Source organism: Manihot esculenta, chromosome 2 (assembly GCF_001659605.2).
Source record: "Manihot esculenta cultivar AM560-2 chromosome 2, M.esculenta_v8, whole genome shotgun sequence".
In the NCBI taxonomy this organism is placed as follows: Eukaryota; Viridiplantae; Streptophyta; class Magnoliopsida; order Malpighiales; family Euphorbiaceae; genus Manihot; species Manihot esculenta.
In genome coordinates, this window is record NC_035162.2 from 36,565,466 (window position 1) to 36,584,068 (window position 18,603).

General features: G+C 32.8%; 1 protein-coding gene across 1 annotated transcript; it reads left to right on the forward strand.

Annotated features, from left to right (window-relative positions):
- Positions 1–4,060: 4,060 nt before the first annotated feature.
- On the forward strand, positions 4,061–11,892 carry LOC110609393 (auxin response factor 19). Its single transcript, XM_021748942.2, has 14 exons — positions 4,061–4,583; positions 4,963–5,078; positions 5,922–6,020; positions 6,125–6,181; positions 6,368–6,523; positions 6,682–6,766; positions 6,888–6,978; positions 7,149–7,313; positions 7,427–7,549; positions 7,771–7,846; positions 7,941–8,079; positions 8,603–10,425; positions 10,553–10,743; positions 11,243–11,892. Exons 1-14 carry the CDS (start codon positions 4,505–4,507, stop codon positions 11,376–11,378), a joined length of 3,336 nt encoding a protein of 1,111 aa, XP_021604634.1. The 5' UTR covers positions 4,061–4,504; the 3' UTR covers positions 11,379–11,892.
- Positions 11,893–18,603: the final 6,711 nt, after the last annotated feature.

Genomic DNA, 18,603 nt, shown 5'->3' on the forward strand with positions numbered 1-18,603 from the left:
CTATTTGTCTTTACTTTTATGAAATTAATCTCTAACTTAATATTTCTCTCTCATTAAATAACTTAAAAATCTTTCGGGAGCGCTATTATATCAATAATAATCTCCACAACCTCTAAATAGTCAAACTCCATAGTGAGTTTGTTAGTCGAGACTCCCTTTGCAAGCTTAATGCCATGAATGACTCAAATCTCAGCAGCTTGAGCAATGGATCTACTAAAAGAAGCAAAAAAACCTTTCACTTATTCTCCTTTAGATTTTCTCAATAGCTCTCTGCCGAAGTTCTATCTTGTCTAGGATCCATCAATATTTGAAGTATATATCTTTGGTGGACTCTAAGTAATAGAGAGCATTGTCAATATCATCCATCAAACTATCAAGAATTCTAGTGATCACAAAATAAAATTCACAAGCGTTGTTAATGGTCGATTTGAGAATGTAGTTTGTGTTTAGTAGTCAATCTTTGAATATTGTTTCTCATGTTCCAGATTTTCTAACATAGAACGTCAAAAAGTAGCAACCAACTCCTATGTGTGATGTGCTTTTGTCTTGCAAGTTTTGAATTATCCAACCTTTCACCTGAATGCATATGTCAAGAAACCTATTCCTTAGACCATAAGAATGAGTTTAGTCCACAAGCTTTTAATGCCAGAATAGTCATAGAAAGTATGCATAATGGGTTCAACGTCTCTCTCACAGGTAGTGAAGACTTCACTTAAGCATAAATTTCATCTTTCTCTTTTTGGTTGTAAAAGCTTCCCATGAACAACCAACCATAAAAAGGTTCTTATCCTTTGAGGACCTTGCCATCTTTAAATGGATCTCCATCTTGTATCACATTAACACTCTTCTAGATCTGCAAGAAAAATGCAAGCAGATTTATATAGTAGATTAGTTTGAGCTAGAGGATAGCTAGTTACAACTATCAGACAGTGTATGAGCAGTTGGAGTCAGAATGCTAGATGAAAGCACAAAGGTAGACTTTGGAACAAATAGCTTAATATGACTCCATTACCATCATGTATGGTCAAAATATAAATCAACCATATATGATTGCGTGTCATTCAATATAGGTTGAGTAACTGTGTTCAACAATCTACTATCATCGGGAAGCCAATAATCTTTCCAAAAATGAATAGAAGAACCATTGCAAATAGACCACTTTAGACCTTTCTGAAACTTCCTAAATAGTATGCACTCCATGTCAAATATTAGAGCACTGCTTATCTATTATTCTCTCAAGCATCAATTTGTTCATTACTATTGTATTTTGATCTTAGAACTTGAGCATGTAAATCTTGCATGCTATTAAAAATGCCCCAACAATCTTAAGCATAACAGCTCTATTCATCAACTTGGATTCCTGAAACCAAGCCCTTCCAATTCCTTGGGTTTAGTAACATGATTCCAAGAAACTAGGGGAATCTTCTTGTTGCAATTAGAACTGCTCCAAGTGAAATTCTTGCACAACTTGTCAACTCATCATCAACAAAATTGAGAAGAAAGGTACATTGCATAACATACATAGGTATAACAAACAACATTGACTGTGCAAGAGTCATATGCCTTGCTATGGACAGTTTCCTTGCTTCCTATTTAACTAATCTATTATATATCTTGTCAATGATGTGCTGGAAGCTCTATTTATTAGTCTTGTAGTTCAATGAGAGACACATCCAAATATTTACATAAATTCGTTGTCATCTACATACCTAAGTGTTTCTACTATCCTCACTAGTCCCGATATTCACATTCTTTAAGAAAAAATATATTTGTTTTAGTTCGATTGATGTTCTAACTATAGCTCATACAAAAGCATTCAAGTACACTATTAATCGTTATTGCTTGAATACTAATAGCTTCATTAAAAATGATAAGATCATCTAAAAAACAAATGAGTTAGTCTAGGTCAACCTTTACTTAGTGATGTCATGAGAGACAACTCTATTGATGTCATGAGCTAATTTTCCTATATAGAGGATAAAGAGATAAGAGTAATCGTCCCCTTGTCTGAGTTCTTTAGATGGAAAACACCTATCTATTCAATCACTATTCCAAATAGTCTTCATGGAAGCATTAAAAAGCAACTCAAACAACATAGACAAAAACAAAATATAAACAAGCATATAATGAGGTTTCATTTAAGAAATTCCATCTAATCCGATCTTTTCTCATATCTAATTTCAGAGTAAGGTATTATTTTTTGCTCTTTTTTTATTCTCTAAAATGCATGACTTCCTACGCAATGATAATATTATCCATAATTTTATGCTCAGACACAATTGGATTACTTAGGCCTAATGATGCTATAAAACAAAGGTTTCAATATGTTAACAAACATTTTAGTAATAATTTTATAAAACACAATGTATAAGGATATAGGTCTAAAGTTAGCTATCACAGAAGGATTGAGCTTCTTAGAAATAAGAGAAATAAGAGTATTATTCCAATAAGCATTCAAAGGAAGCATGTTTAAAACTTTGCTTACCTTATCTATTGCAAAAGGACTTGCCTTATTTCACTAATTTTGAAAAAACCTTGCATGAAAATCGTAAAATCCTAGTGCTTTCCAAGATTTCATTTTCAAAAACGCTTTATTTGGAGCACAAGAAATATATCTTATTTATCTTTAATTATAAGAGTATTTAGTACGATTTTTTTATTTTTAAAAACTATATAATTAAAAAAATATATACAATACACTAACTAAAAATTATATAATATATTTATTATTATTATATTAAAAATGAAAAATTGTTTACCATTTTTTTTTTAAAATTATACTGAATTGAAGCCTAAATTCAAAATGAAATCAGAACAGTAATTGAAATCAAACTCCAAACATATTAAAATTGTTTAGAATTAAACTAAAATTAAAATAAAATTTTACTTTCAAATCTGATTCTTAACTATCAAAGATTCAAAAGTTTAATTATTATACTAATTGCAGTAAAGTGCTTATCAAATTAATTTACTTTTAAATTATTTTAAATACTATAATTTTCCAATCATGTGCAACAGCAAGATTAAACAGCTATTATCTAAATAAAATAAAATAAAATAAATTCATAACAATAAAATTAAATTGAAAATATTGTTTTTAATTTTTATATCACGAGAAAACTCATTAGTTCTCTACATTAAAATAATTTTTAAAATTTAAAAAATTATTAATTAATTATTCCATTAATTTAACTAGTAAATATTTTACCATTTAATTCATATAATTTAAAAAAATTTATTAATTGATTTTTTAATTTTACGATACGTTTGATAATTAGTTCTTTTATATTTAAAATATTGTAAATATTGTTTGCAATGTTTAATATTTAACATTATTGAATAAATTAATTAATATATCTTTTTAAAATATCAAGATATTCTAATATATTTTTTAAAATTAAAAAATTAATTAAAATTTTTTTCTATATTATAAAATTTAAACAGTAATATTTCAATTAAATTATTAGTTTTAAATTTTAATTGTAAATCAAATCTGCTCTTAAGGGACATATCAATACTTCAAATTTTAGAAAAAAAATTAAATAAAGCTATTAAATTTTTTAAATATGTAAAATAAGGCTTTATTTTAAATTTAAATTTTTTTCTCACATTCTATCACATATTTATATAATTAATTCAGTTGTATTTTCACCGTAATATTATATATGGAGCACATAATATAACTGATGGGAAATATATGCACTAAAAAAAATTTTGTGCATGATTTAAATTGAAACAATTATAATTTATTTTTTTATTTATTTTAAAAAAATAAAATACTTATTTATCTTATTTTAAATTTAAAAATATATATATACATAATTTTATTTTAAAAAATTTAAAAGGTTTATTTGATTTATTTTAATGGTTAAATGATTTATTTGAATTAAAAAAATTTAAGAATTTATCCAATTATTTGATAAATAGTTTAAGAATTAAAATAGACATATTGCCTTCTAAATAATAAAAAAGCAAAGAATTCGAAGATAGTGAGAAGATTAACCATGGTTTAGACAATCCAGATGCTTCTTTAACGAGTGCCATTTTCAAGGAAGGAGACATCAAAAATAAATAGAAATACATAGTGAGAGAAACTAATCCCTCTCTCTCTCTCTCTCTTCCATATCACCGTTAGACAGAGAAACCAAACCATTTTGTCTCCTTAATGTAGGGGAAGAGAGGGGCAAACCTTCGCCATTTGGTCTCCCTTCTCTGTGTATTTGTCGGCTCTGTCTCCGGCCACCATTTCCCGGCCAAACTCGCCGGAACTCACTTACCCAAAAGCGAAAATCCACCCATTAGTTGACTTTTTTTTGGGTTGGGTCACTGAGGTTTACTTTCCCTTTCTCTTCCCTTTTGAGCTGATCTAGCTAAGTTCATCACCTGAAGCGAATCTTTTTCGCTTTTTAATCTCTACCCTTTTCAGTTCAAAAAGCTACTTATGCTATGAGCATGTGAAAAATTACTGGATCGAACCTTACTTATAGTTGTGCCGGAGTAAGCAATGAAGATGCCGGCGAACGGTGCTGGAGTGTCTTCCGCTGCCACCACTTCCTGCGTCACCACTTCAAATCCTTCTGAAGGTTAATTTCTTTCTTTGTAGTTATATTTATGTAGATATGTATCTGTGAGGACGTGGGTTCTCCTTGTCTTTATGTGTTTATCTTTAATGGATGAGCAAGCTTAGGAAAAAACGGTGGATCTTTGTCTTTTGTCTTTCTTTATGATTTTCCCTATTTCTCTGAGAAGCTGAAAAAAATCTACTTTGGAATCTGCTAATCTAACTAGTCCTTGTCTTGTATGCTTCATTACTAAGATTAGAGGATTTTCGTTTCCTTTCCTTTTTCCTGTTTTCTGTTTCCCGGAAAACAAACAAAGGTAGGAGAAGAGATTAGGAAAAAAAAAAAATTAAAATGATGGAAAGGGTATTGACGAATGCGTGGATAACACGTGGCTTTGCAGGAGGAGAGAAGAAGAGCATAAACCCAGAGCTATGGCAAGCTTGTGCAGGGCCGCTGGTGAGCTTGCCGGCGGCGGGAACTCTTGTGGTCTATTTCCCTCAAGGTCACAGCGAACAGGTCAGTGTCTCCAGTTATTGTGTGCCCCTCGGTGTATTTGCTTAACCTATATACTCGCCTATCTCTCTCTCGCTGATTTTTTTTTTAGTTACTGGATTTCCTTGGTGTTAAAGTTGTTGGGTATCATAAATAGGCTGGGATCACAAGGGAAGAGAGGGTTGATTTAATTTTGGAAATTTTTTAGTTTAGAATTTTTTTTGGGAATTTACCTTTTTTACCCTGGACTCAGATTATGTTGATTGATTTATAAATTATAATGTAGCTTTGATATATTAATGGAATTATTTCCTTCAACATATTGCCTGGTCATCTTTGCTTTTTGAGTAATTAACTACCAAATTAAAATTTTATTTTGCTTCTATATTGAAGTCAACTGGCTATTCTAGTTATTTCAGGTTCAATGAAGTCCATTTCTAAATCTGAAAAAAGAATAAGAAAAAAAAAATTATGGGTCTAGTCTAGCCTCTGGAGTAGTTATTTTTAGCATTTGGTTATCATAATATATATAAACCAAGTAATTTTTGAAAAGTGGAATTTGGTTATATGTATTGTAACTTCTCCCCTTTAACTATGGTATTGTCTTCTCAATTTTAAGGAGGTTTCATGATTTTATGGTGATATATTTTGGTTCTAACAAGATGGAAAGCTAAGCACAACTAATTGTCATGTGAAAAATTCAGTTATAGATTGCTTTATGTTGATTTTTTTTATTGATGGATAGTTATTTTACTACTAGTTAAAAGAATAGAGGTTCTTATGTGTGAAAAATTGGTGTGTGTTTTGTTATTTCTCCTTCACATGAAAGTTCATGACCTTACTTGAAAGTGAAAGTTCTGGTTTCAGGTTGCAGCATCAATGAAGAAAGATGTTGATGCCCATATCCCGAATTATCCTAGTCTTCCTTCAAAGTTATTATGTCTTCTTCATAATGTGACCTTGCATGTATAAAACCTACTTTCTCTTGCTTTCATTTTACTTTATTAAAATCCTGTTATATTTCAGAAATTTCATGATTTTTTTACTCAACTATTTCCTTTTTTATGCAGGCGGACCCAGAAACAGATGAAGTTTATGCTCAGATGACCCTCCAACCTGTTCCTTCTGTAAGTATTTGATTTGAAATAACTGGTAGAATATGCTTTGCATTAGGTGTTCTGTTAAATCAATGAAACCAAATAGAGCTGAAGTGGCAATAATATATCCAAGTGCAATGTTTAAAAAATTGAAAATGACCTCAGCATGTTCCCATTTGCCAACTCCAACTGAATCTATCAGCATTGTCTATGCAGTATGACAAAGAAGCATTACTGAGATCAGATCTTTCACTGAAGTCAAATAAACCGCAAACAGAGTTTTTCTGTAAAACATTAACAGCAAGTGACACAAGCACTCATGGAGGCTTTTCTGTGCCGCGTCGTGCAGCTGAAAAGATTTTCCCTCCTCTTGTAAGTTGGTCTTGCTTAATTTAGAAATATTCCCAATGTTAATGGCATAATTAACAGAATTTTCGCTTTGCTACTTTTATAGTTAATATAAATATTTGCTTTATTTTAATATGATTTCTCTATGTGAATAGCTTGTTTAACTTTTTTCCTGTATATAGGATTTCTCCATGCAACCGCCTGCTCAAGAACTTGTAGCTAGGGATTTGCATGACAACGTTTGGACTTTCCGTCATATTTATCGTGGTATGTTAGTTTTGCATCCATGAAGTTAAAATAGTTGAAACCAAAAGGGTTTTACCTGTGATGATTAGCTGGCCTATCATCATTAACATCTCAGGCAAATTCCTGTTTTCCCTAAACCCAGGACAACCAAAGCGTCACTTGCTTACAACAGGGTGGAGCTTGTTCGTTAGTGGAAAGAGGCTTTTTGCAGGTGACTCTGTTTTATTTATCAGGTATGGTATTAAATTTGTGCTCCTTTTCTTTTGATATCAAAGGACTGATTTTTCCTAACTATTATGTTTTCGTATAAATATTGAATGATTTGAATATTTCTCCAGTTCACATCACCTTCTTTTGGTATACAAGCCCTTCTAATCAACCTTGTTGTGTTATATGTGAGCAGAGATGAAAAGCAGCAACTTCTCTTGGGCATCAGGCGAGCAAATAGACAACCTGCTAATTTATCATCATCAGTGTTGTCAAGTGATAGCATGCACATTGGGATATTAGCTGCAGCAGCGCATGCAGCAGCAAATAATAGCCCCTTTACGGTGTTTTATAATCCAAGGTTGGAGTTTAGTTTCTATAGCATTATGCAATTTTTGAGATTCATCATTAAAATGATACAAATGAGGCCATAGTTATATCAGATTTCTTTACATTGGATGCATGTTTGTTCAGGGCTAGTCCATCAGAATTTGTTATTCCTTTGGCCAAGTATTACAAGGCAGTGTGCAGCAACCAAGTATCACTTGGGATGCGCTTTCGGATGATGTTTGAAACTGAAGAGTCAGGAACAAGAAGGTAATAATATTTGATTCCTTTCCAATTCATGAAGTTGTTGCAAATCTGAATTGATGCCAGAAAATTTAGTAGCATGGCTCAGGATTATAAAATTTGGCAAGATGAATATTTTAGCTGTTACTTCTTTTAATCTCTCTTATTGAGCTAGAGCCATGACTCCTAAATTATTGTTTTAGTCTTCTTGTAGTTTTGCCACTTAAGATGAGGCATCTCTTTTGCAGGTATATGGGTACAATTACAGGAATTAGTGATCTTGATCCTCTACGGTGGAAGAATTCACAATGGCGTAATTTGCAGGTATCTATTTTTAGCAGTTTTTGTGTTCCCCTTCTGCCAGTCTGACCTGATAAGAATGTTAATAAACATTAACCATCTCTATGCTCTTTCATAGGTCGGATGGGATGAGTCAACAGCTGGGGAAAGGCGCAATAGAGTCTCACTCTGGGAGATTGAACCAGTGACTGCTCCATTTTTCATATGTCCCCCTCCATTCTTTAGATCTAAGCGTCCAAGGCAACCTGGAATGCCAGGTATTGGACAGACTATGGCGAACTTCTTACCAGTATTTTGATTTTTTTTTTAATCTCAATTGGTTTGAAATTTTTTTTTTTGTCTTAAGTCAATTTGATAAAGTTTAATATGATTCCATGCATATGTCACCTAGGACTGAGAGTATTTTGCTTAGGCTAACCTGATTGCTAGGCATTTCTTTGGATGCTTGTTTCTTTTGTGTTATTCCTCTTCTTTGATTGGATCTTCCAATAAGTGGTCCTGGATAATGATGGAATACTTCAACTGAAATCAATTTTCAATCAGGTAAATAAGAATAAAAGGTGTGGGACAGACATACGTAGTAGATTCTCTCTGTTTTCTTATCTGTGTCAAAGTTTGACTTTTAAGGTTAGCCTATATCTTTTTGTACTGCGTAAACTAATTTGATTATTTAAGTCCTTATATGACTTCAAAGATGCTTTTAATCCTTCTTTTGATTTAAATCTTTTATGTTTAAATTTTTTCGTCTTTTCTAATTTACTTTTATATTTACATCTGCAGATGATGACTCCTCTGATTTAGATAACTTATTAAAGAAGTCAATGCCTTGGATTAGTGATGATTTCTATATGAAAGATCCCCAATCTGTCCCTGGCCTGAGCTTAGTCCAGTGTTTCAACATGCAGCAAAACCCTTCCCTTGCTAATTCATTGCAGCCCAACTATATGCAATCATTCCCAGGATCTGTTCTGCAGAACCTTACTGGGGCAGATCTTTCGCGTCAGTTAGGACTGGCAGTACCACAGTTACCTCAGCCAAACAACTTACAGTTTAATGCTCAACGGCTGCCCTTGCAATCACAACCACTTGATCAGCTTCCCAAGCTTCCATCCTCACTGAATCCACTAGGTTCCATCATGCAGTCACAGCAACAATTAGGTGATATCAGTCAACAATCAAAGCAAAATTTGGTAACTCAGACAATACCATCAAGTCAAGTTCAAGCCCAAATTCTACAGCCTCAAACTTTAGTTCAAAATGCTAACATTCTTCAGCAGCAGCCATCTTTTCAAAGCCATCAGCTTCCGAGAAACCTTCCTCAGACTCTGCAGCAGAATCAACAGCAGCATATTGTAGGTCAGAACCAACAGCAAGGTGTAACACAAACCCAGATGACTGATCAAGTGAACCAACAATTACAAATGTCTGACAATCAGATTCAGCTTCAACTGTTGCAGAAGCTTCAGCAGCAACAGCAATCGCTTCTTATGCAGCAGTCTGTGCTGCAACAACCTAATCAATTTGTGCAGCTTCAGGATCCACAAAAGCAGCTATTAGAGGCATCCCAGAGTTTTTCGAGGTCCATGAGAACCAACCAATTGTTAGAAATGCCTCAAACAGCACCCACTTCACTCCCACAATCAAATATTATTCAACAGCAGATGACAAAGAATGGCAACCAGACTAATGCTCAGTTCTCCCATATGCCACAGCAACTGAAGTTTCAACAACAGCAGCCTGGCATATTGCCTGAATTGCCTGGACAAATGGGACTTCCCCCTAGCTCAGGTATCAATCATCTCCCTACAGTTGGTAGTGGCACATTGACTGCTGCAGGAGCAGGGATTTCTGGGATTACTGAGGAGCTTCCATCTTGTTCAACTTCACCTTCCACAAACAATTGTGTGAATGTGGTTCATCGGGTACACCAAACCACAGCTATGGGAGATGACATGGCTCAGTCTGCTGCAACACTCATGAGTCCCAATGCCTTGGAAACAATGTCATGTAGTGCTAACTTGGTTAAAGATGTGCAACAGAAATCTGATGTTAAGCCCTCACTGAACATTGCCAAGAATCAAAAACAAGGATTCTTTGCCCCTCAAACGTACCAAAATGGTGCAATGGCCCAGACAGATTATTTGGATACATCTTCTTCTACAACTTCAGTTTGTCTTTCTCAGAATGATGTTCATTTGCAGCAGAATAACAATTCCTCTTCATATAATCCACATTCAATGTTGTTGAGAGACATAAGTCAAGATGGGGAACTCCAGGCAGATCCCAGGAATAATGTTCCATATGGAGCTAATGTTGATGACCAATTGGGGGTTCCAATGAACTCTGAGCAAGTGTTGACAAAAGGCATCACAGGTCTGGGGAAGGATCTCTCGAATAATCTCTCATCAGGGGGCATGCTTTCTAACTGTGAAAATTCAAAAGATCCTCAACATGAACTTTCATCTTCAATGGTTTCCCAGTCATTTGGAGTCCCAGATATGGCGTTTAACTCGATTGATTCCACAATCAATGATAGCAGCTTCTTGAATAGAGGTCCTTGGGCCCCTCCACCACAGTTTCAGCGGATGCGTACATATACAAAGGTTTATTATTTCAGCATATTCAATTATATTTGCATATGTGGATAGCTGCATGTATGTTTTTATGAATGTTAAGTACATCTGGCTTTTCCTTCTACGCGTACAATTTTAAATGTGTTTCATTGTGAAGGTGTACAAACGTGGTGCTGTGGGAAGGTCTATTGATATAACCCGCTATTCCGGTTATGCTGAGCTTAAGCAAGATCTGGCTCGGAGATTTGGTATAGAGGGACAGTTAGAAGACGGACAGAGGATAGGCTGGAAACTTGTTTATGTGGATCATGAGAATGATGTTCTTTTAGTAGGGGATGACCCATGGGAGTAAGTTGCCCAGCTCTTCTTATTATTTTGGTTCCACTGTTCTGTTAGTAGGCTGTTGTGCACTGTTGCTTCCTTTGTATTCGGTGAAATTGGAACTTCAACTAATTACTGCCCCAACACATCTTTGAAGGCTTTGCCTCAATATGTCCCTCTTCCTGAATCATTTATCTTAATTCATGAATCCAACTAGTTTTGAATGCCATTACTTCATGTTTACATTTAAATCATTCTGATCTGACAAGGACTTTAAGTGTAATAGTTGCAAGTTTCTTTAGCCAAAAGAAGAGCAGAGTTATTTGTCTCGCTCTCTTATGTCTTATCATTATCAATATCAATGAACCACCGACTGTCTTAAGAGAGAAATACTTGTCTTTTTTGAACAATTGAAATAACATTAAAGATTTTTTTCCCCCCTCACTAGTCTACTATTTCCGGTACATTGAGTTGCCTGTGTCCTGAAATATTGTTGTCTCTGACATCATTTTGTTCGGCTATGCAGAGAGTTTGTGAACTGTGTGCGTTGCATTAAGATCTTGTCCCCTCAAGAAGTACAGCAGATGAGCTTGAATGGAGATTTTGGGAACCCTGTCCTTCCGAATCAAGCATGTAGCAGCTCTGACAATGGCAATGCATGAAGTAAAACCAAAATGCTAACAAATTCTTCCACGTTGGGAACCTTAATATTATTTGTGGATTCTGTTCATAGATTTCTGTATGGTGTTTTACTCTGCTTTATCTGGGTTTTCAATGGTTTTCCGAGCTTGCGGAAGTGGCAGGCAGAGCAAGAAATTTCCAGCAATCTGGTAAAAACTAAAGTTGTCCTATGGCAGTTTTTTCTGTCCCAGCTCTAAATTATAAAACACAGATCAAAAGCAGAAAGTCAGAGATTTCATCATCAGACCAACCACAAACCAAAGATGTATGACTGGATCAAGGTTCTTTAAGATTTTTGTTCGGCTCAGTGAGGAATCCAGTTTGTTTATGCTTTTAAAATAGTTGAGATGTTTGATGTTGTGATGTTTGTTAGTCAACTGCTTTTCAACGTTTTTAGTAGCTGAGGATTCTCCATTTTGGAGGCATTGTAGAAAGCAAAAGCAAGAAATTATATGGCCTACTTTTGAGCGTATAAAAATGTGCAGATTTCCTTCACTTTTGCAGTGCAAATGACTCAAGCTTGAGCAAGTCTTGAGGTCACATGGGGAGTTGTATTTGCAAGTAGTTTCCTTTAAAATTATGGGGTAATTTCTCAATTTTGAGGTTTTGAGTAATTGATTTTTGTTCTTCATCATCATTTTCCTGGGTTAGTTACTACCAAGTCTCTGAAGTTTTAGGAAATTAATTAATTTATCACTATTTCAAAACTATTCAATTAAAATGGAATTATACTTTGTAAAATCTGGCCGTTTAATCTTTCAGTTAAAAATATATGTATTATTTAATCACTATAATGTTAAATATTTATAGTATTTAGTTGTTCTATTAAAATTAAAATATATTCTCTTCATTTTATAATTTTTTTAGGTTATGGGCTATTCTTGGTTTTATAGAGAGTAGGATTAGTGGTATATAAACTCCAGTTACTAATAGAACTAATTTTATGTTTAATATTTTAATTAATTCAAGTGTTGATATAAAAATTATTGTACAATATTTGTGTCTAGTAAAATTAACTCACTAAACAATATTATGAAGAGAGTAGAAATTAACTAGAAAAATTAAAATTTCTTTTGATAAATTTTAGATCTCTAAATGTCAATATAAAATTTAAATTTTTCTCACAATTTAAATGAGATGAGTTGTAGAGTTAATAATTAACTCATAAAGAGATAAAAATATTTTTTCTCAACAAAGAACAAGAAAAATAAACAGGAAAACATGAGAGTGAGAAAACTCTCAAACTTTGGTGGAAGATAAAATGAGGGTTATCCAACTCTCTCTCCTTTGTGTAGAGTTGGGAAAATGAGCAGTGCTCATGGATTTAATTTCCAATTCTTAAACTCTTTTATTAAATAATTCCTAAACTATGTGATTAGAGTGAATTTTTCATATATATATATATTTTAATATAATTAATTAAATTAATTTTTATTAATTTAATTAATCATTTAATTATATTTAATTAAATTAATTTACATCAATTTAATTAACTAAATTCACTAAGGTTTTGTTTTGAATTCAATATGAGATTTAGCTATTAAATGACTCAAGTTCATAGAGTGAGAATTTGATTCGTATATTAATTCTATAGTCTTAAGAATAATATCATAACATGTATAAATCTAAATGACAAAATACATAATTTAACCTCTCAAATTTTCATAAAAAGTCATTTTATCTATCAATTTTAACTTTATTTACTACTTTAATTTTTAAATAGTGAAATAATTTAATTTCTACATATGATATTCATGCGCTATCACATCATAAACATTAAATTATTCAATAATTAAAAATTGAATGGAATTAAATTATTCAAAATTTTCAAGTTAAAGAAGTAAATAAAATAAAAATAAAATTGAGGAGTAAAATAACTTTATATGAAAAGGTGAGGAGGCAAATTATACATTTGGCTAATTTAAATTAATCATATTAATTTAATTAATTTTTATTCTATTATCAATTAATCATATTAATTGAATATGAAATAGACTAATATTTAATTTGAAATCTATTAAGAGAACAAGATTTAATCTTTTAATTCCATCAAAACATTCTTAAGACCCGTATCATATTGAATCAAGTCCATATTAAATATGACTCAATAAAATATTTTTATCTTCTTAATTTCAAGCCCATGTCTTATATGATTTTAATTTATCATATGAATTAATCTTATTTTTTAAGAGTATGGATAAAATTTATCATATGAATTTATTCCTTTTTTATTAAGATTCATGTTCTATATAGACGAAATCATCATATGAATTCATTGTCTTTATCAATTTAATTTATTGAATTTAGCTCAAATCATATTAGGACTTGCAACTTACATTGCTATCTAAATTTATTAATTAAAATAATTTAATTAGTTAATTAATCTTGCCAAGATTAATTCTTATATATGTATTATAATCAATATCACTATATTGATTAGTAGAGACAAATAAAGATGGCAATCTACTCTGAATAAATCATTCTCAATGAGGCATCCTACAACTATGAACATTTTATATCATTTTGTAGAAATACATTTCGTCATCATATTCTCGACTTCTTGAGAATGGAATGATTATCAAAAACTAATGGTAATATAACAACTTTTAATTAATTAAATTATCTATTATTTATACTATGTTAGATCTCTAACGCACATATTTCCAAAATATCAATCATCCATAATGTGTTCCATGTTTCATTATTGAAGAAGAAGGTGGGCCAAGGCCAATTTACTCATGCAGTTTTGCGTAGGTGCTTATGAAAAAGTTTCATGGTAGCTGTTGTGGCAATTTTGAGTATGGGGACAATTTTCTGGCACGATAAGAAGGTAGCCTAAGTTTTGATTCAGTGGGATTCCTTAATGCCAGAAGAAGTAACTTGGGAAGATAAAGAATTTATTTCCCAATAATTTTCTGTCTGCTCTTATTCTTGAGGACAAGAATACTCTCCATCCGGAGGTGATGTTATGACTAGGGTTAGGAGTTAGCATTCGGTCGGTTCGGTTCAAAATTAAACCGAACTAAATAAATTGAAAAACGAAATTTTAGTGTTTATAAAAATCGAATCGAACCGATTTTGATAAAAAACCGAATCGAATCGAATCAGTTTGATTCAGTTCGATTCAGTTCGGTTTGATCGGTTTTGATTTTTAATGATTTTTTTATTTTTTACACTTTATTTTTAGTATTTTAAAATTTAATTAAATATTTTAATCTTAATATGATTTAATTTCTCAATATTATTGAAAAACATATTATTATCACTAATCGGTTCGATTTAATTTTTTTGATTTTTTTTATCAAAATCGAATCGAACCGAAATAACCAAAATTTCTGAAATTAAAAATTGAACTGAATTGAAATGAATAAAAAACCAAATCAAATTTTTAAATTAATTTAGTTCGATCGATTTTTTCGATTTAAATCGAATACAGCTCATCTCTAATTATGACTGGAACTGAGAGAAGAAATAAAAATAAGGAATTTGTAGCTCAAATTAGTAGTCCGTTAGCTGGAGTAGTTAGTAGTTAGATTGCTAGCAGTTAGTTACAAGTAGTTAAAGAACTGTTGTAAATTAGTTGAGAACGGTTCTATTGGCGAGAAGCTTAGTGTATAAGAGAGACTTACTAATCTTGTATGTGCATTCAATATTAATAATACAATCAATCTCTCTCTCTCTCTCACCCTTCTTTCTCTCTTTCTCTTCTCTTTTGTTCAATTCTCCTTCGAGGTGTATGAGGCTTCACCCTAACATATTGATATCAGAGCATTAAGATTCTGAGGAGACTGACGATCCAACTGTTGCAGGAATAATCAAGTGGCGAGGAAGAAAACGGCGATGGCATTCGATAATCTGAGGTTGCAAAAGTTTGGAAGAACAAATGCAGTCTCAAAATTAGAAGATCGAGGAGTTGAGTTTTGGAATGCAGAAGATGCAAATGATGATGAGTCAAATGATGGAGATCATAAAAGTTTCACAAGGTAAGGACAAAGAAACTATTGTCCCTGAAACTGACTCTGTAGGTAATGGGAATAGGTTTAAGACGAATCCAATTGAAATTGCGAATAGTCATAGTGAATTAAGAGGGATTCTACCCTTTCCAAAAGGGAAGGAGAAAAACAATTCAAGTGGAAGCCAATAGAATAATGGGTAAGCTAATTCTAGCAATTCAGGGATGAAATTGAGGGTTGAAATTCTCCAATTTGATGGATCCAATCCCAGAGGTTAGGTAAGAAAATGCGAGAAGTATTTCTAGATTTATAGGGTGGAAGAAAATCAAAAGCCAAGGCAAACAATTTGTTTTAAGGTTAGCAAGTAACAAAGCCAAAGACCAGGTGATAATGAGTTCTCTGAGGCTTTATTCAAGAGATTCAAAGAGTTGAATGTAAGTGATGTGGTTGAGGAGTTCAACAAACTTTGTCAAGAAGGTTCTGTGTTGGAGTATCAAGAGAAGTTTGAAGAGCTCAAATCTTTAACGGTGAAATATAACCCGGGATTGTTTGAGACACTCTTCATTTCAAGTTTCATTAGTGGATTGAATAAGGAAGTCCCTTGGTGAGGATATTCAAACTTGACTCATTATTGCAGGCTTTTGAACAAGCTAAATTACAAGAGCAATTCATTGAAGCAATACTCAAAAGGCCAAAGTACTCTATGCCCTGTTCCAGTTTTAACAATCCCATGTATCCTTTTAAGAATACATGCTCTAGTTTTAAGTCTGCTTGCTCTGTGACTAGCATCAACAAACAAGCACCCGTTGCCTTCTAAAACCATTTTTAATGATACCAAAAAGGGTAGTGGTAACTATTTTAAATACGGTGAGAGGTTTTATACAGGTCATCAGTGCAAGAAGCAACAAATGTTGGCATTACAGGCTGAGGAGGAGAATATTGGGAATAATAAGGCCAATTGGAAAGATGAATTTGAATGGGAAGAAGACCTTGGCAAGGTTGAGAGATCGATGCATGTCTTGGATGGAAGCATGCCAGTAAGTATTGTAAAGATTGAAGGAAAGGTAGATAAACAATCCAGAATGATATTAATTGATAGTAATTGCACTTGTAGCTTTCTTGATTTTAAAATGGCCAAGGAGTTGGGATATGGAATTGTCAAGACACCACCACTGACTCTTACTGTGGCCAATGGACATAAGATGACAAGCAAGTTCAAATGTGTGGGATTTTCATAGTCAATAAAAGGGCATGCCTTCTTTTTCAATATGAGAATGTTGGACCTGAGAGATTATTTGGATGAGAGCTCACAATGCCGTTACATTTGACTATAAGAATAAAAAAAGTTTCCTTCAAGGGCATGCCTTCTTTTTCAATATGAGAATGTTGGACCTGGGAGATTATCACATGGTTCTTGGAACTGATTGGATGAGAGCTCACAATCCCATTACATTTGACTATGAGAATAAAAAAGTTTCCTTCAAGGGCATGCCTTCTTTTTCAATATGAGAATGTTGGACCTGGGAGATTATCACATGGTTCTTGGAACTAATTGAATGAGAGCTCACAATCCCATTATATTTGACTATGAGAATATAAAAGTTTCCTTCAAAAAAGAATGGGAAGATAATTGAGTTGGCAGGAGTTACCGAGTAAGGGGTACTCAAACTGATGACTGGGAAATAATTGCAGAAAATATTAAAGAAAAGCACTATTAGTATGTGTTCTCAACTTTTTTTCTTTACATTCAATTGTTGTTAATGATGAAAATGTTAAAAATGATCCAAATATATCTCAGTCTCTACAAAATATGTTAGAATAACAAGCTGATATTTTTAAAGAATCCAAATCGTTGCCCCCTTATTGATACTATAATCATTCTATTGAGCTGAAACCCATTTCCAAACCTATAAACTTGATACCATATTGATACAACTATTTCCAAAAGAATGAGATAGAGAAGCAAGTTAAGGGAATACTGAGCAATGATATAATACAACCTAGTCATAGCCCCTTTGCATCACATGTTTTATTGATAAAAAAGAAAGATAATTTATGGTGATTTTGTTTTGATTATATATAATTGAATGATATCACTGTCAAAAATAAATTTCTAATACCCATTATAGATGACTTGCTATATGAGTTACAAGAGGCAACAATTTTTTCTAAGCTGGATCTAAGGGCAGATTATCGCCAAATAAGAATATTAGAGTATGACATGCCAAAAACAACCTTTAGAACCCACTAAGGCCTGTATGAGTTCAAGGTTATGCAATTTGGATTAACAAATGCTTTAGCCTTCCAAGCCCTTATGAACCATTTCTTTGCATCCTATTTGAGAAAATTTATATTGGTTTTCTTTGATGACATCCTTATTTACGACAAAAATATGACTGGACACTTGGAGCATTTGACTTTAGTTTTTAACATACTAAGATAGTAGAAACTTTATGTAAGGAAATCTAAGTGCAGCTTTGCTGAACAGAAGGTGGAGTATTTGGAATATGTAGTTTCTGGAAATGGTGTTCGTACAAACCTAAGAAAGGTGGAGGCAATGTCAGCACGATTAAGACCAATCTCAATTAAATCCTTCAGAGTATTTTTGAACTTAACAGGATACTACAGGAAGTTTATATAGGGTTATGGAGTAATAACAAAGCTCTTAACTAATCTTTTGAAAAAGAACGCATTCTATTAGTTTAAGGAAGCAACAACAACCTTTAAAAGATTGAAGCAGTTGATGATCTTAGCTCCTACCGCATTACTTGATTTCAGTAAACCCTTTGTGTTGGAAACTAATGCAAGCAATAAAGATTTGGGAGTTGTGCTGATGCAAGAGGGAAGGCTTATTACTTATCTTAGTAAGTCATTAGAAATTAAAAGTCAAGAAATGTCCATTTATGAAATAGAAATGCTACCAGTGATCATGGTAGTAAGCAAGAGGAGAGACTACTAGGAAAGTGCCCATTTTATTATTAGTACTGATCATGAGAGCTTGAAGTTTTTATTTCAATAAAAGCTCAACACTTATGTACAATAGAAGGGTATAACCAAGTTGCTTGGATTGGACTATATCATTAACTATAGAGCAGGTCATGAAAACAAAACTGCAGATGCACTATCCAGATTTACTCTCCCTCAACTTGAAGGTGAAATTCAAGCTATTTCTACTATAGTTCCATTATGGCAACAGGAGGTCCAAAGGAGTTATGAGAATGATTCCCTTGTGAAGACCATTATTGAAAATCTG